The sequence below is a fragment of the Populus alba genome, chromosome 1 (assembly GCF_005239225.2).
Source record: "Populus alba chromosome 1, ASM523922v2, whole genome shotgun sequence".
NCBI lineage: Eukaryota > Viridiplantae > Streptophyta > Magnoliopsida > Malpighiales > Salicaceae > Populus > Populus alba.
This window is the reverse complement of record NC_133284.1, coordinates 36,721,510-36,736,178: the sequence shown is the minus strand read 5'-3', so window position 1 is coordinate 36,736,178 and position 14,669 is coordinate 36,721,510. Positions and strand designations below refer to the sequence as shown.

At 33.7% G+C, this 14,669-nt stretch overlaps 4 protein-coding genes and 1 non-coding gene across 5 annotated transcripts; 2 read left to right on the top strand and 3 right to left on the bottom strand.

The window, feature by feature from the left end:
• Positions 1 to 1,073: 1,073 nt before the first annotated feature.
• On the bottom strand, positions 1,074 to 4,867 carry LOC118063595 (protein NUCLEAR FUSION DEFECTIVE 4). Its single transcript, XM_035030845.1, has 3 exons — positions 4,342 to 4,867; positions 1,948 to 2,879; positions 1,074 to 1,851 (listed from the first exon to the last, which is right to left on the bottom strand). Exons 1-3 carry the CDS (start codon positions 4,651 to 4,653, stop codon positions 1,344 to 1,346), a joined length of 1,752 nt encoding a protein of 583 aa, XP_034886736.1. The 5' UTR covers positions 4,654 to 4,867; the 3' UTR covers positions 1,074 to 1,343.
• Positions 4,868 to 7,846: 2,979 nt separating this feature from the next.
• TRNAS-UGA (transfer RNA serine (anticodon UGA)) lies at positions 7,847 to 7,928 on the top strand. Its single transcript has one exon. It is a non-coding gene; the product is annotated as a tRNA-Ser (tRNA).
• An 837-nt stretch (positions 7,929 to 8,765) lies between these two features.
• Positions 8,766 to 9,833, top strand: LOC118063161 (uncharacterized). The gene has a single exon (XM_035077111.2). The coding sequence runs from the start codon at positions 9,082 to 9,084 to the stop codon at positions 9,292 to 9,294; it is 213 nt and encodes a 70-aa protein (XP_034933002.1). The 5' UTR covers positions 8,766 to 9,081; the 3' UTR covers positions 9,295 to 9,833.
• Positions 9,834 to 10,216: 383 nt separating this feature from the next.
• Positions 10,217 to 10,704, bottom strand: LOC118063176 (uncharacterized). Its single transcript, XM_035077135.2, has one exon. The coding sequence runs from the start codon at positions 10,541 to 10,543 to the stop codon at positions 10,337 to 10,339; it is 207 nt and encodes a 68-aa protein (XP_034933026.1). The 5' UTR covers positions 10,544 to 10,704; the 3' UTR covers positions 10,217 to 10,336.
• A 2,946-nt stretch (positions 10,705 to 13,650) lies between these two features.
• Positions 13,651 to 14,269, bottom strand: LOC118063168 (uncharacterized). Its single transcript, XM_035077122.2, has one exon. It carries the CDS (start codon positions 13,984 to 13,986, stop codon positions 13,774 to 13,776), a length of 213 nt encoding a protein of 70 aa, XP_034933013.1. The 5' UTR covers positions 13,987 to 14,269; the 3' UTR covers positions 13,651 to 13,773.
• Between the last annotated feature and the right edge of the window lie 400 nt (positions 14,270 to 14,669).

Here is a 14,669-nt window from a genome sequence, read left to right as displayed (position 1 = left end):
CCTTTCCCAAGCATCAATAATTCTCCCTAATTCTTCCCTTTTTTGTTAAAATTAATCCTTGAACTGTCAGTTTTTGAGATATTCTTTGAAGAACTAAATAAAACAATAAAATCAAATTTGTTTTTACCCAAGTTCACTATTTTTTAAATGAACAGTGCAATTCTCTTACACTGTTCATATGAACAATGCATATTAATTACATTATTTATTGAACAGTGCAATTACATGAAATAGTCTTTGACTGCTTCTTCTAATCATGCCTTGCAAACACAGAAACTAATGGGGCCCATGAACAATAATTAATGGTTTTTTCTTTACCAAACACTTAACTCCTGTATTTTACTTTAAACACAATCTCTACCGTGTAAACAAACAGTCTCTAAGATGACACCAAGAAAGGAAGGAAGTAGACGTTAGAGGCCCACACACGCCACCCAAGTGCAGCGACCTCTCCCAAACACCAATAATTCTCCCTATTTCTTCTCCATTTTGTTAAAATTAATCCTTGAATTCTCAGTTTTTGAGATATTCCCTGAAGAACTAATTAAACCAATAAAATCAATTTTGTTTTTACCTAAACCAAACATCAATCCAATGCTCTTTTTTTTTACAACACTGAAAGAACCCACGTGAAATTGCTAGAGAAATTTCACACCTCTTTTAGTTTCTTTTGTAAGAATATTTGTTATCAAATGTGTCTTAGTTGATGTAATTTTTTGAAGTACATAATATAAAAAGAAATAATAAATAATAAGCTAATAATCTAACATTAGACACATTGTTTTTAAACATAAAAGATAACCTGAATGATTTATATCATTAATAATTTACTAGTATTGATATTTTAAACATTACTTAGAAAAATAAGATTTATAAGTGTATGAGATTCTTTGCACAATCCTTTCCACAAGATTGCGAATAGAAGGTTGCAAAATCAGGCCACCTAGCAGTAACCTTGTGATAGAACTGGTTTTAGCCACCAAGAATCAAAAGCATTCTACTTTTTCAAACCAGATGGGAATAATATTTATGGCCAACTTAGCAAATCTTGTGTATCCATAAAGAAGAAAGACTTGATGAACAAAACTGACTTAATTGCCAAAAAATCACCATTGTGAATGTTCAAACAGAAAGATAAAAATATACAACAATTGCAACATTCCAAGAATAACATCCAGGAAGTATTACTTGAGAGTTCATTGTGGGGAGCTTGACTCAGCCAACTGGCAATGTGAATACACAAATGTGAAGAAATCCATCAAAAACTTTCTCTGAAAACACACAAACTGCTATAACTGGATGTAGTCTAGTTATAAATGCCTGCTTTAGTTCTCATGTGCAAGTCAACTCCGTTGTTTTCCATAGAGGTGTGTGTAGACAATCTTTGTTCGATGCACAAGAATCATGCTCAAGACAAACGCGACAACGCAAAATGCTGACATGATCAGAGAAGTAAGGAAGTAGCATATGGAACCTTCACACTTTAGCGGTTCATTCAGACCAAACATGCCTGGAAAAATTGACTCTGAGTTCTGAACGAGGTAATTGTTTCCATGAGCTTGCTTCTCAGCTTCACGATCATATATACTGCTAGCAATTAGACCGGAAAAGACAAGTGAACCTGCTGGATTTGCCAGAGTGAGGAAATTGTACAAGGCCCCAAATTTTTTCAAACCGAACAACTCTGAGGCAGCAACCGGCACAATTGCCCAGTGAGCCCCGTAGCCGAGTCCAATCAGCAGGGTACCAATGTGCAATGCCCCGGGCCATCCAAATGCGAAGAAGACATGCCCGACTGCCATGACAAGTTGGGCAATGGCCATTGCCACTGGCCTTGGATAAGCATAGTCCCTGAATGATATTAGTTAGACAAGGGAGAGGAATGAGTCTATCAAAACTTGCATTAAAATCCATCCAGCGTAGAGGAGACAAGAAATTAGTTTTTACCTGACAATAATCTCAGAGAAGTAACCCCCGCCAACATGGCCAAGGAAGTTCCAAATGCTAATCATGGACACAAATATATGTGTATTATCATACCTTAGAGACTGGCTCATCTGACCAAGATTATCAATCACTGTCAGTCCAGATCCAGATCCCAATAAAAGTGAGAAAAAAATAAGCCAGAAGTCTGCCTTGATCAATGCTTGCATCAAGGTGAAATCCTCGCCCCTGTGTGGACCTCTCCTCCTCTTGACCCTCACTGCTCCGTCTGCAGCTGCTTGGAACAGTTTTGCTTGCAGCTGTGCAATCCGTTTTTGCCTCTCTGATGCTGGTAGCAAGTCTACTTCCTTGAGTTTTTCATCTTCAACCTCACTGAATATTACCTCAGGGGTCTCCTGTACAGATTTTCCAGGTTCTTGTTTCGGTGTCTCAGGTAGAAGAGGCTCTTCTACTGGATCTCTTGGATCAAGGAAAAAACTCATTGACACTAGAATCACAATAGGAATCAAGAGGAGGACGAATAAAACTACTGTAAAAATTATAACCACAGTGTGACTCAAATCAACTAGATCTTCAAGAAGCATAACCCCCATTAAATATGCAGCCAGTAGAAGACAGACACCATATACAAATGTGGAACTTGTGCCATCAGATGGTCTGACTTGTCTGTGACCTCCAACAGGTCTGATGATGAACATCAAAGCAATGACTACCATTGCTGGCCCAACTGCAACCATAAAAATGAGAGATGCGTGATCAGGGGAATGGATCGTTGCATATATTTGGGTCAAAATTGCACCACTTAATCCAGCAAAGCCTTTTAGAATTCCCACAACAGGGCCACGGCTTTTTGGAAAGTTTTGCACGCAAGAAACTAGAGCAGCTGTGTTGAAGTAGGTTTCACCATTGTTCCCTATAAATATAAGAATGCACATCTGCACAATTATACAAGTTAGCAACTTATCCCAGGCAAGCACTGTAAGGTTTCATTAAATCTTAGGATAAAAAATACATGCACATGATAGGATGAAAGTTTCCTAAGAAAAAAGTTACTCTAATAGTCAGGAATAGCAGAAGAGATTATGGCAACCAAGAATGCATCAGCCTGATCCCAATGAATATATTCCTATCGCAACCACATGCAGGCCTATTAGAAGCAGGGAATCCACTCAAAACAGTATCACTAAGTTAAGTTTTATTTAAAACATTTATGACATCTCATTTTGTTTCCAAATTCTATGTCAAATAACTCCTCCTAGATCTTCAGTAAAATCATCTTTCTATGTCGATTCTTGTCACCATACCATCCTTCTCCTAAGAGATGAAATCTGACAATGGGAAAACACACATCCTGTGAAGCAGGTTTACTTTTATCATGGTATGATTAATTAAGCTGGTCCAGAACATGTAGAACCGGATACAACTTTATATTCTACAGTAAATCTGAGATTTCTATAAGTTATTTTTCCAAAAGGTATTGAGTTTCTATTGATTGTTTATATACGTTTTTCCAAGAAACCAATATGCGTATTTAAACTAAACCACCGCTTGCCTTTTGGTTTGGCAACAACTAATTCCCAGCAAATGCCATGATACTGCCGACCAAACAAATTCAAGAAATTTACCTTTTGGTAAAGCACACATGTTTCCTGGTCTATAGGTCATATGCATTTTGCATAATTTGGTCCCGCAAATCAAAACCCCACATGATTGTTGCGAGCATGAAGGAATGCCCCCAGATCCATTAAAATCACACAATAAATTCTAAAACCATAACATCCTCCCTTACAACATAACTCGCTGTGTCTATTCAGTAATTGATAGACCTATTGAAAGAATCATACCATGGTAGGCACATGAGGAATAAACAAGAAGAAAAAAATTACCATGTGAAGAAAGAAGAAGAAAATATTAGGAAAAAATACTGCACCGGACATTTATCTAACACTAAAGGTAAAAAAGACGAAATGAAAGATACTTTCAACTTCAATACTAAACCCTTGAAAAAATTTATAGGCCACTCTGATACATGCACCATTAGGATAAAGAAAAACACAATAAAAGAGAAGGAAGAGTAACGACCCATTGCTGTAGAATTTTATTAAATATCATAAATATCTGGGAGACCAACTTGAATAGATGAAACATAAAAACTAAAAACTTGAAAGCATTAACTTGCAATAACAGAGATCTTCAACAAAAACAGAGATAAAGTCAAAATCAAAGCTAGATTTACAACCACAACAATCCACCATAGGAGTTGAAAAAAAAATTGAATGCAGAAGATCCTTTTCAAGCAACGTAAAGTATCAAAAAGTTCCAAATTTTACATAAACGGACCAAACAAATCATCAACTTTAAACCATGATAAAAGTCAAAAGGTCAATAGATACTCACAGCCCATAAGGGCAAAACAGGAGCTCTGCCTGTTACCACAAGCCAAACCCAACCATATCCAACAAGATTCTGCACAGCACCAACTAACAAAGCACCCCATAAAGGCAAGATTTCTGATAAGCTACCAGCCAAGAAACCAACACTATCACCAAGATCTTTAGCCACACCTAAACTTGCAAGCTGCCTTTGATTATAGTTCAAAGAACTCTTTATAACTGGTGATATGCTACCAAATAAATAATCGATCCCTGCACAAGATTGTATCCACAAAAACCAGCCATCTATTATTGATAAACCCAGCAAATCTTTCATGTAACTTGCCCATCACCACCAAAGCAACAAAAAAAGAAAAGTTTCTTGGTATTTGTTGATTCTTTGTGGTTTCTTGATCAATGAAATGATGAAGTGAAATTGAGCAAATGGAGAACAGGGTTTTGTAAAGAAGACTGGATTCGCTTCTTCGTTTAATCAAGAAAGGAACTTCTGAGTTTTTTATATCACAAAAGGGATAAAGAAAAACAAATAATTTAAACAAATGCCCCTTCAGGCAGCAAAACGTCAGATGGCATCCACGAGAGACAGCAACCATCCCTCTTCTTATCCAACATGATTTGCAGCGTGGTTGGTTCATCGTCATCGGAACAAGATTTCAAGTTGATTGTTCAGCAAGTGGGCATACGGAGATATGTACTAGTTGCTAATTAATATTTGGAGGGCTTTGTGCATCATGTTAATGTAATTAGGAGTGTTAAAAAAATCAGTTTATTTGTAATATTTGTATTATATGATCTGAATCCACCCGTTAAAATTAAATAATATGAATATTATATATGATAATAAATAAAAAAAATCTAATAAATAAACATCATAGGTCGAGTGGTGGGTTTAAATTTTTAAACCCGATCAATCTATTTAACTCAGATATTTTATACTTCTTTTGTTAATATATTATCTAGAAATGTTTTGATTACAATGTTCTTATAAGTGGAATTCCCATTAGATTTATTTAATGAAACAAAAATTATATTATCTCTTTGTTAGCGAAAAGAAGTGAGATAACTAGAATTTAAAGATGGTATAAGATATAAAAATTATATCTAATATTGGGATGTTCATAAAAAATTAGCCAAATATAAAATACATAACCTGTTCTTATCCAAAAAAACTAAACGGATAAAATTTATAAAATATAAAAAGCTAAGTTGAATACAATTATGAACTTAAACTCCAACCACCCATGGCCACGAATAACTTTACGAGTATGTTTAAAAGTGTGATTATAATTATTTTTTAAAGTGTTTTTTATTAGGAAATGTATTAAATAATATTTTTTTTATTTAAAAAAATTATTTTCGACATCAACACATCAAAATAATCTAAAAATATACAAAATATTAATTTAAAATAAAAAAATAAAAAATATTTTAAAATGTCTAATTATGTTGATGTAATTGTCACCTACTTTGTGAATCTTTTGAGAGGATGAATCGCAAGGGTTGAAGAGGGTGTTCTGCACCTTTTATCTAGTTATTATTAAGGCCAGGCTTGATTATGATGTCTCTGGTTTGGTTTCTCTCTATTGTCCATTTCATTTGTTTGTTTGTTTGTTGTTAGTCCAAATTACAATCACCACTTACGCGGGCATTGCTTATAATATACAGAAGAAGAGCATATTATACTAAAGCCAACCTTTTTCCTTCTTTTCCCTTTTCTTTTTGACAAAGGACAACTTTCAGTAGCTTGAAAATCTAACCCGTAAAGGCTCGACAACCAAAAATATCAATTTAAAAATTACAACTTCAGTTGTTTTTTGTGGCCCTCTTAGCGCGAAATATTTTAAATTAATCTAATTTCTTTTATCAATGGTTATTTTATACACTCTTTCAATACACACACAATGAAAATAATAAAATCAAATTATTTGAAAGTTTCTAAGATTTTATTAGATAAATATAGAATAGTTTAGAGATTTATTATATGAAGATCTGATTTTTTTTGCTTTGAATAATTCTTTAAAAATTAAGTTGTTGTAAGGTATAAGTTATTCAATTGTTTAGTCTCCAAAAATAATTCACACAAATTTCTAGTGATAAATCTCATAAATCCATATTTAGAAAAGAGAGATTGTTATATTAGAATATTAGCTTTCTATTTTATGACTTATATAATTTTTTTATCTAACAGACAACTATTAAAAAATAAAAAGTATACCTTACTATTTATAGAATAATTGAAAAAAACCTTATAAATTGATAAAGTATCAATTTTTCTTTAAAATAATATTTATTTATTAATTCAGGATAATTTTAGAAATTAATTTAATCAAGTCTTTACTTGATTTTTTTAGATTTGAAAATATATTCTCTGTATTAATTATATTTTAATTTTTAATTTTAAAATATATTTTAATTAAGTTATAATTAATTTAATTTAATTTTTAACTAATAATTTTTAATATGATAATCCTTTAAATTTCTAAATGAATGTACATGTCACTTTTATTTGATTAATCAAGTAGAGAAAAAAAAAGTTCCATGCATGAATGGACATGTCGATTTTATATGATCAATTGGACAAGTGTTGCTCTGCAAAACGATTCTTCTCCACCATCTCTCGTACCGTCGGATCAAGTGGACGGCGGACCATTCATTTGAATAATGAACTATGATTTAAATATGTTAGTGAAAAAGAAATAATAGAAAACAAATTGGGTTTGGTATATAGTCGTCGTCGTCGTCTTCGATTTTCTTGGATTTCTATTAAAATAATTTATAACGGTCCATTATCAATTTTAGCCCATTTTGCTCAATAATGGCGAGGATTAAAACTTATCTTCACATGTATAGTTAGCCTAATGGGGTCAAATAATGCCACTACCTAGCAATTAGCAAGGTACATCTTCATGATATTTAATATTGAGATAGAAAATATATTTTTAATTTTTTTTTAATATCACTATATCAAAACGATTTAAAAATAAAAAAATAAAAAATTTTATTTTTTTTCAAATATACTTTAAAAATACAAGATTAAACAAATTCTTTATAATTCTTCCTACTTAATCACATACCAAAAGTACCAAAAGCCTTTGCATTAAAGGAGTCATCATGAAGAGTTTCTCAACTACCAAAAAATAAAAATAAAATTCAAGCTACCATATCACCTTTGACATAATGTTTTTAATTTTGATTTTTGAATTTCATTTATAATTGAAAAATAAGTTTTCAATTATAAGTTAAAAGTTTGAAATTTCAAATTTTAATTAAATTAAATTAAAATTATTACTCAATTTAGTAACAATTTTTATTTATTTAGATAAAGATATTATTCATATTTATATTATTTTGAATAAAAAACAGAAAAATAATTTAAATTAATTTGCGAGAGTCATGTAAAACATAATGTCAATTTGTTCTTTGATGCAAATGTCATTCTAGAGTAGTTGCTTGCTGAGTTGTATATAATGAAAATAATATATTAAAATCAGGAACTCGAATCAAATATCGTCGATATGTCCGAGTGGTTAAGGAGACAGACTTGAAATCTGTTGGGCTTCGCCCGCGCAGGTTCGAACCCTGCTGTCGACGGATAGATTATTTTTGCTCCATTTTATCAAACCACATGACTAGTTTAACAGACCAATCTGCTCTTGAAACCCTTCACCTCACTGTCTTTCTCTAACGTAAACACCTTGGGCATTGCACGCTGAGCAGCATAAACACGCCAATCCGAATCGAGAAATTTAAAAATCTTGATTTTTATAAACATTATGCGACTCTTTCGGATGATTTTATCACAAAAAGTAAAAAAAAAAAAAAAGTAGTTTAAAAACTCCCATGATCATAGCAAATTGGACACTTACCAATTATGTAGAAAAACGCTACATCATTCCCCTCTAATTTACCACTCAATAGAAATCCATCCTCTTCCATCCAAACAAAACAAAGTATTACAACTTAAGAAATCAAAATAAACAATAATTAACCATAAAAAAGAGCAAAAATTGAACCAATTGTTAAATTATTGGTTGAATAACAGAAGCAAAAACCCGTCTTTTAATTTTCTTAATTAACGGGTAATGATGGGGTTTAAATGGGAGCTTGAATTGAGTTTGATCTTCACATGGCTCTAATCTATACCCTGAGTTTGATCTTGCATGCAGGGATTTCGAATCGCTAAATGGTAATGGGTTGATTTGTTCATAGGAGGAAGTGGGAGGGTATAGATGACAGGGACTTCATTTCAAAGATTGGAGTCCAGGTTCTAATGGGCCATGATGGGGTTCTGTGGATTAAAGATGGAATGATCCACACCGTGGGACTCAATAATAAGCTTCAAGCTCATGTCCATGAATCATTATTCTGAAGTGGAAAATATTCATCAAGTGGGCCGTGTTATTAGTCTATCCACATCTTAGGACAGCGGTGTGATCTTGGAGGAGATCCACAAAAAGTTAGCACTCTGTGTTTTTATCTCACAAGGTGCTTTTGAGCAATCCAAACGAGGTAGATTTGAGTATTTCGGTGGAAGTTTCCTTTTTAGTTGTAGTCCATGTGATGGAGCTAAGAAAATGGGAACCCGAAGCTTGATTCTCTTACCTTCACTTTTCCTAGTCATCAATCCTTGTCCGTTCTTCTTAAAGCAATACCTTGCCTTTATAATCCCATTTTCTCAAATCCACGATTTCAATTTAATTACAGGAGAGAATTGAGACACACAGTAAGGAAAGCAAGGGAGAAGATGTCGGATTGGGGACCAGTATTTGTGGCGGTGGTGCTGTTTATACTTTTAACACCAGGTTTGCTGGTTCAGATACCGGGTCGTCAGCGATTAGTTGAGTTTGGCAACTTTCAGACCAGTGGAGCTTCCATACTGGTTCACTCCATCCTCTACTTTGCTCTCATTTGCATTTTCTTGTTAGCTATTGGTGTCCACGTGTATGTAGGTTCATAGCCTTCGAATGCCGATCTGCCTGTCACACAGGGATGTGAGATCTTAATCGTTCTGATTTTCTTGAATTGTGACAACTCTGCTTTTCTTTTCCCATTTCATGATAGATGTTTTGAAACTGATTCGTGTAGCAAATCTTTGTACTTGATTTCTTTAGTCAAATCTAATGCAGTTCTGTCTTTGCTTTGTGGTTTCAAGTTGGAATTCTTGGCTAAATCAATTAACAGACGAGACTGGATTTACTTGCAGAGCAACTTCATAAACATGACACTTATTTCAAGCACAATGGATTGTATATTTAGGAAGCACTACGCACCATAGGTTGGCTTTTCCTGTCACTGAAGAACTGTTGCTAGTGAGAGAGAAGCAAAGATTTAGGTTGAAGATGACTAGGTTGAAGATTTCAAGCACAATGGATTGTATATTTAGAAATCGCAACTTGCATGGCTCAAATGGCAGCCAGATGGTTGTTTGTATAGTGTTGGATCCTTGCTGTTTATGGTTTTATCTATTTGGTAATCTTCATTGTTTGTATACAATAACCATCACCAAACATTCAGGTCCAGGATCCAGCTAACAATTCTGTGTTAAAACGTGGAGATCAAACTGGTACACGGTGAGAGAATCAGGCACTGCATTTTGAGCACTATGCTCTTTTTTTTCCTTTTCTTTTTTTATGAAAAAGGGTGTCAGATACCTATGATACAGAGCTTTTTGTCGTGATCCACAACCACCATTTTCAAAAAGTGATCTTGACTACAGAGCTTTTTGGACTAACCAGCTATCATGTTACTCGTGATGCCGGGTCACTGGAACACCATCCTGTACACAAGCACATGTTTGTGTCATACCTGGGAAAGCTAAACTCTTTGTTCAAAGAGTTGCTAGAGATGGCTGCGACGCAGCCATAAGAACAACCAAACCCTAAAGAAAAGGAAAATTCAGATTTTATATAGCGCACAACAACACGCTAATTGAAAAGAGAAGAGGAACCTAATTACAAAAATCCCAGCAGAGCATTAGAGCACTAAACACTGGATGAACACTAGACATAAAGGTGGGCGTGAAGAACAACAAGAAACAGAATAAGAAGCAGGCCGTAGATAACCAAATGAACAAACATGGCAGCTAAACTTGTTTTCATATTCAAGAAATCAAGAGGCCGTTCCTTCCCTGGCATTTGAAAGACCAGCCCTGGTGACAGAAATGCAAACAAAGCAGCAGCTATAAGAGGAGCAGCCCAATCCTTCATTATAAAATCTCTAAATTCCTTCTTTACAGCTCAGCTTTTGAAAGACTTGGTGGGGGGGGGGGGGGGAGGAGGAGGAGGAGGAGGAGGAGGAGAATGAAGCACAGTATACCAAAAAGGCTTTGGTTACTATATTTTTATATCTTCCTTTCAACTCCCAGAGAGAGGGTAGTTGATAGTTCTTTAATAGTTTATATAGAATAATTAAATAAATTATATAAACTTTAATTTATTAATTATTTTATATTATTCTTGTTATCTTCATTTTATTTCTTTAAAGATATTTTTAAAAAATAAATGAATATTTTAGAAAAAAATAACTTTATTATTATTATTTTTTAAAAATTATAAATTAAAATAGTTAATCTCTGATTTATTTTTATAGATTAAAATTTATTTAGAATTTAATTCTTAATACTGATAAAGATTCCGAATATATCCGAGAATAGAACTCCATGAACACAGTAATGAATTATCTTATCAATCATTCACTTTATAAGCTTTTTTTGAGCTAGTTGGATAAGGAAGAGGTCATTTTCTATTAATGTCAGTATGGTTAAACGCACTATCACCTTTAATTATATTAATAAGAGAATATTTGATTGCGATAGTTTTTATTTTTCAGCAATTATAAAACAAATTATTTGATTAATCAAATAATTTTTATTTTTTATATTAAATTGGGTTTTAAACCTTCATTATTTTATAATAGCTAAAATAACTGTTATTTATTTATTTATTTTGCATGTAAAATTTTATTTCACAATAATCTTAATAAAACACATTTTTTTAAAACCATAATTAAAAATATTTTTTTAAACCGCAACAAAAGCTATACACACACACACTAAAAGAGGATTGCTTCAAGGAATAATCAAGCCAAACGGATTGAAAGTTTGTAGGTCCATCTGCTTGCATTATTGTCTTGAGCCATAGTGGAATTGGATTGCCATTATTTAGCCTTTCTTAATTTTGTCCACTGTATTTGAGTAAATTATAAATTTAACCCTCTTGTTTTAAGAAATGAATTAATTGGTTTTTTTTTCCCTATCATTTCATGCTCTTTTCCAGTGTATTTTATTTTAAAAAATAGAAAAAAAAAGATATTTATGGAAATTTATAATTTACTTCATTATCACGTTACCTCACTCCCTTGAAAGCTGGTGTATAGCCGTTCAGCATGGCTTTTAATGAGTTTTTCCATCACTGGGGCCCATTCTCGAGATTAAAAATCTCTAATGTCCTTATTATTTATATAAAGTCATGGGCCTGGGCTTTTCTTTTGAAGATTCTTTACTTCCTAAGAAGAACGAGTGATTTACGAATTCAGTCCTTATAGTTTATTAAAACAAGTCAATTAATCATTATAGTATCAACAATTAATTAAATAGTCTTTTGACTGGGTTGATTGTATACTTTGTTTAATAGTTTTGTATCAAAAAATGAATTCTTTTCTTATTAATCTTTCATTATTACTTTTTTTTTTCCTTTCTATTTCTTAAATAAAATGAAAAAATAAATCAGAAAAGATTATGAAATGAATGAAAAGATTAAGTTTAAAATAGGAATTAATTGTCCCTTATTATAAAAACTCAATTTATTTTTTTATTTTTATTTTCTATTTCTCAAAACAAAATGAACGAAAAGATTAAATTTATATACTTTTGAAACAACAAGAATCTATCATTTTTTGTTGTTGAAGAAAATAGAAGGAGGAGGGTGCCAGAAACGACGTCGCTCATTCCTGTGTTGACGGTCACCGACCAAGGAAAATGACGCACACTGCTTTTCTTGTGCTTTTAACTACTGTTTCAGGTTCCCATATACCATAGGCCACCCTCGAAGCTTGACAAAGATTAAAAAAAGGAAAAAGAAAACCTATTCACTTCCACCTTATCGCCATAGCCTCGTCTTCAAGCTAGCTTAACGAAATTAACCACTTCTCTTAAAAACAAGTAAAAAACTAAACAACCCCACCTGTCTTTTGAGCTACATAAATGGCAGACTGGGGGCCAGTGGTAATTGGGGTGGTGCTGTTTGTGTTGCTACAACCTGGTCTTTTATTTCAGTTACCAGGAAACAACAAGCATGTGGATTTCGGGAGTTTGAAGACGAATGGAAAGGCTATAGCTGTTCATACTCTCATCTTTTTCACTGCCTATGCCATCCTCATCTTGGCTGTTCATGTTCACATCTATACTGGCTGATTACTCGAGTACTTGGTATGTTTGTTTGACGACGTTGTTGATGGATGGGCAAGATCTATGTGTCTTTCTATGTTTTTTCTTCCTTTTTTTCGCTAAAGAAGAGATAGTCTCTTATAGTTAACGATCATGATCTATTAGAATCTTGGCTGCTAATCCCAGTAATTTGAATAAGAAGCATGAAGCACTGATCTTCTAGTGCTGGGTTGATTAAATGAGTGCTTGAAATTGAATGCGTGCTCTGTTTTTCCATTGATACACGGTGCATACATACCATCATCGATATTATTGGGATCCATTGAATGTTTAAAGACTTGTTAATCATAGTCAGTGTATGTGAATCCTTGTAATTTTGTTGCTGTGGAAATTTAGTTAGAAGGCCCATTGAAAAATAAATGCTCAATGGTTCTTGTTTAAAAGAAAGAAATAAAATAAACATAAACACAAGGAAATGCCATAGAGTTCCATTGCATCTGTAGGCCGATTAGAATCAAGAGATGCTGAAGATCTCTTGTTCGGTCACCATCTTTGTCCTATTGATTTTTATTAGTAGTCAAAATGATATCTTATCTATGGAGTGAAGTAGTCAAAATGAAAATAAATAAATAAATAAAAAACTATAGACTCCAGACCTCAGTTTTGGTGGTAGTTGCAATAAGTCAGCAGTCTCATACCAAATTACAGAGATAAATTGTTCATTAGCAGGATCAATCACTTTATTATATTAATTGAGACACAGATAATCAATAGGACAAAGAGGGACATTGCCAGTATCAAGCATCGTTTTTAACGAGTTTTGAATCAAAAGAGAGATTTTAGGAAGTGGCAAATCTATTCCCTCTATCCTAGCATGTTGATGCAAAGCAGTCCAGACCAAGCAAAGAAGATTTGGTAACACGGAGGAAAAGAGAGAAGAAACTCATGCATAAGAATAAAATGAAAGCAAGCACTGATAATGATAAAGAAGTGGCCGTCGCCTGGGTGTTTCTGATTGATTACTCATCCCCGCGAAAGAAAGGAATTCTACAATCAGTGGACATGTATGTGAACACCTATTGCAATGATCAAGATGGTGATTATGCAAAAGTATATAACAGCATGGACAAGAATGGCAATCCCACTAGTGTACATGTTCCCAAATTCTACCACTCTTGTTCTTGCTGGTAGCTGGAACAATAGCCCTGGTGATAAGAGGATGAACAAAGCCACTGCAACAACAACCGGCCCCCAATCTGCACTCATCTCGTTTTCGTTTTCTCTCTACTCTGATTGAGGTTTAAGCTTTCTGAGTATTGCTTCAAGGTTTGATAAAGAAAAGACAACCAAGAGGGTTTAAATATGGAGGAGGGCGAATAGGACTAATTTTCTTGGCGACTAAGGAGGTGGGGATGCGAAACTTGGTGAGAAAGAAGAGAGTTGAGTTATAAAGGGAGGGAAGGTATGCTTTGGTAGTGGGTTTTCTTTATCAAAGCTGAAAGGAAACAACTTTTCTTTCACTAACATCTAATAATTGTTCACTTATAGGCTTCTTTTTGCCTGCTTTAGAGATTAATGGAGGTGGAGCCTTTATAAAAGAAATCATAAAAGAAACAAATGGCTAGGCAGGTGCATGTGTAAAGGGCCAGTTAACTCTGGCGGCATTTTAAACGTTTGCCTGTCACTTTTGTCTTTCTTAGCCAAGGCGAGCAACAGTCTCCTTGATCTATATGTTGAAGCCGTTACTCTTGCCGTTCGGGTTATGGCTTTTTTGACCCTTCGCGTAGGCAGAGACAGAAGGAGTATGTGCTAGTAGATCCTCAAGTACATATTCTAGTAACTGGAAGTCTGGCCGCGACACTTTAACAAGGGCGGGCTTCCATAAACTGATTCTAGAAATTAGTGATCGATCATAAGTCTAGTCTGTGGTAAATAATTAGCAAGATGGT